Below are 2,962 nucleotides of genomic sequence, written 5' to 3'. Positions count from 1 at the left end.
AGAATAAGCTGCACACATGGAAATTTCACTACAAAAAAAATGCAACGACGCTAATTTTGAAAAGATAAAAATGTGTAAGTATCAAACCTAAATATGAGGCTGTTGGTTTTAAGAATTGACTTGAATCATTTTTCAGGTAGTTGTGGACCCCGGTAGCCTAACTGTAGACTTGAAAAGTCCTCACATTATCATTAACCAAGCTTGAATTTACAAATAATTGACTCAGATTAAATTATCTCGCTTTTCATCATCTGTGTAACTGGAACCGGAGCAGAGGCTTCTACACAGACTGTGAATATTGACTAAATTGTGTACACTATCTTCAAAACTAGAGATTGGACATTATATCCTCTCTTAGCTTATAATGTTGCTTTTTGATTCCCTATTTTTTAAAAAAATCAAGGAACCATTTTGCATTAGTCTTATTATGGATATAGAATGTAGTAAATATATAACATAGTGCATACAGCCAATGCCTCATCTTCCCAAACCATAATCCTGAGACCACAAGAGTTGACATCATGGGAGCCAGTGACATGGTTATAAGAGTAATCTTTTTATCACAGACTTTGATTGGAGTCTTGAGTAATTCCTTCCTAGTCTACAACTACCTGCTGCTTTACTTCTCTGGGATCAGGTTAAGGTTCACAGATTGGATCCTGCAACACTTGATTGTAGCCAACTTCTTAACTCTCCTGTGTAAAGGAGTGCCGCAGACAATGACAGCTTTTGGTTTGAAAGACTTCCTTAATGATTTTGGGTGCAAACTGATCTTTTATCTTCACAGAGTAGGGAGGGGTGTGTCCTTAAGCAGCACCTGCTTCTTGAGTGTCTTCCAGGCCATTACCATCAGTCCATCGGGTTCCAGGTGGTCACGGCTTAAAGTCAAGTCTCCCAGTTACATTGCTGCTGGTGTATACATGAGTTGGATCCTGGCCCTCATAGTAAACATAACTTTTCCTATGTACATGACTGCAAAATTAAACCATAGGAATAGGACAAGTCTTAAAGAGTTTGAATACTGTTCTTCTGTTCGTCATGACAAAACCTTTGACATTTTCTCTGCAGTATTAGTCACAAGTCCTGATGTTTTTTTCATGTTGCTGATGCTTTGGTCCAGCAGCTCCATGGTTTTCATCCTCTGCAGACACAAGCAGAGATTGAAGCACATTCATAGAAGCAACTTCTCCCTCAGGTCCTCCCCTGAATCCAGAGCCACAAAGACCATTCTGCTCTTGGTTAGCATCTTTGTCTGCTTTTATACCCTTTCTTGCCTCTTACAAATTAATTTGTCCCTTCTGTATAATCCAAGCTCTTTCCTGGTAAACATGGCTTCAGTAGTTGCTGCATGTTTCCCAACTGTGAGTCCCTTTCTGCTGTACAATCGATAACTCTGTGAGTCTCCACTCTGTTTTACCTGTGCAGGGAATACAATATTCTAACCATATCAGTAACATCAAAATTGTGTGTTTTTTGAATAATGTATACATTTTATTGAATCATGTATATATACTCAATCATGTCATAAAAGCAGGTGGTGTACATTCATAAACTAACATGTACACATACAATTTGTGAACATATTATAAATTACATATTTATATATCCTATATTGTTTTGTGACATGAAAATGTTAATCAATTTATATAAATTATGAATTTGTCATAGTTTGTAAAACAATGGTTTGATTTACAATCTATTTTTTTACACTTATCTTACCTTTTTTTACAGCAACAGATTAAAATTCATTGGACAGTTTTTCCTTAGCCACTTCTCTTGCCAAAACAAAAAATATATAAATGAAGATAATCAAATAGCATTTCATTATCCTCATGCTCTGAACAGAAAATATTTAGAAATTTGATGGGATTTGACTATTAAAGGACAGTCTGCATGTGACTGCATGCATAACACCGGTAATGAGGAAGGTTTTAGCAGGCAATGGTATGCTCTTATGGACATTTGCATAATACTTTTTCTGTGTTGACTTCTGTAAATCCTTGGTTTTTTGGAGCCAAAATTTTTCCAGATTTATTGCAGTATGATTGAAAAATGAAATTTCATTTTCAGATTATATGTGGTGAAAACTTCCTATATGTGTATGTGTATTTATATGTGTATATATAAAATGAAAAATTGATTACCATCATCAAATCATGTGGCATATAGTGCTGTGTAATTTTATGTCAACAACACAGCTAGAGTGATTGGGAAAAAGAGAACCTCAAGTGAATAAATGACTGCACCAGATTGTCCTATAAACAGCCTGTCAGGCATTTTCTTGATTAGAGTTTGACGTGGAAGGGCTCTGCTCACAGTGGATGGTGCAAGCCCTTGGCAGGTGGTCTGAGGGTGTCTCAGAAAGCAGACTGAGCAGGACAGGGGAAGGAAGACTGTAACCAGATTCCATCCATGGCATCTGCTTCAGTCCTCCTTAAGGTTCCTGCCTTGAGCTCCTGTCTTTCCTTTTCTTGGTGATAAATTGTTGCTTGGAAATACAAGAGAAACATAAATATTTCCTCCCCAAATATCTTTCTCTTGTGGTGCTTTATCATAGCAATACAAACTCTAAAACCCATATCTCTATGACCAATTTCTAGAGATGATGACTTCTAAGATCTGTGTTAACACCTTCCACATACAAGAAACATTAAGTGTAGACACTGTTGTACACTTTAGAGCCTCGGACTTTGCACGTCTTTGTGAGTGTATGTGTCAGAGAACCTGAAGCTTGTGAGTCCAGCTAGACTGGCTGGTCAGCCAGGGCCAGAGATCCTCCTGTCTCTGCCTTTGCTATTACAGGTGCCTGAAGCTTCATTTACATTTCTGTAGTTAGTGGAGGTGAAACTCAGGTGTACATGTTTCCACAGTAAGAATTTGAGAACCTTAGCCATCTCTCCAGACCTAGAACTGATTCATTTTATTGCTGAAAATGTGTATATCTTGACAAACATTTCCTCAT

At 37.3% G+C, this 2,962-nt stretch overlaps 1 protein-coding gene across 1 annotated transcript; it reads left to right on the top strand.

The window, feature by feature from the left end:
* Positions 1-521: 521 nt before the first annotated feature.
* Positions 522-1,391, top strand: LOC131902673 (vomeronasal type-1 receptor 4-like). The gene has a single exon (XM_059253689.1). It carries the CDS (start codon positions 522-524, stop codon positions 1,389-1,391), a length of 870 nt encoding a protein of 289 aa, XP_059109672.1.
* Positions 1,392-2,962: the final 1,571 nt, after the last annotated feature.

Source organism: Peromyscus eremicus, chromosome 1, assembly GCF_949786415.1.
Source record: "Peromyscus eremicus chromosome 1, PerEre_H2_v1, whole genome shotgun sequence".
Taxonomy (NCBI): Eukaryota; Metazoa; Chordata; class Mammalia; order Rodentia; family Cricetidae; genus Peromyscus; species Peromyscus eremicus.
This window is presented reverse-complemented; position numbering and strand designations above follow the sequence as displayed.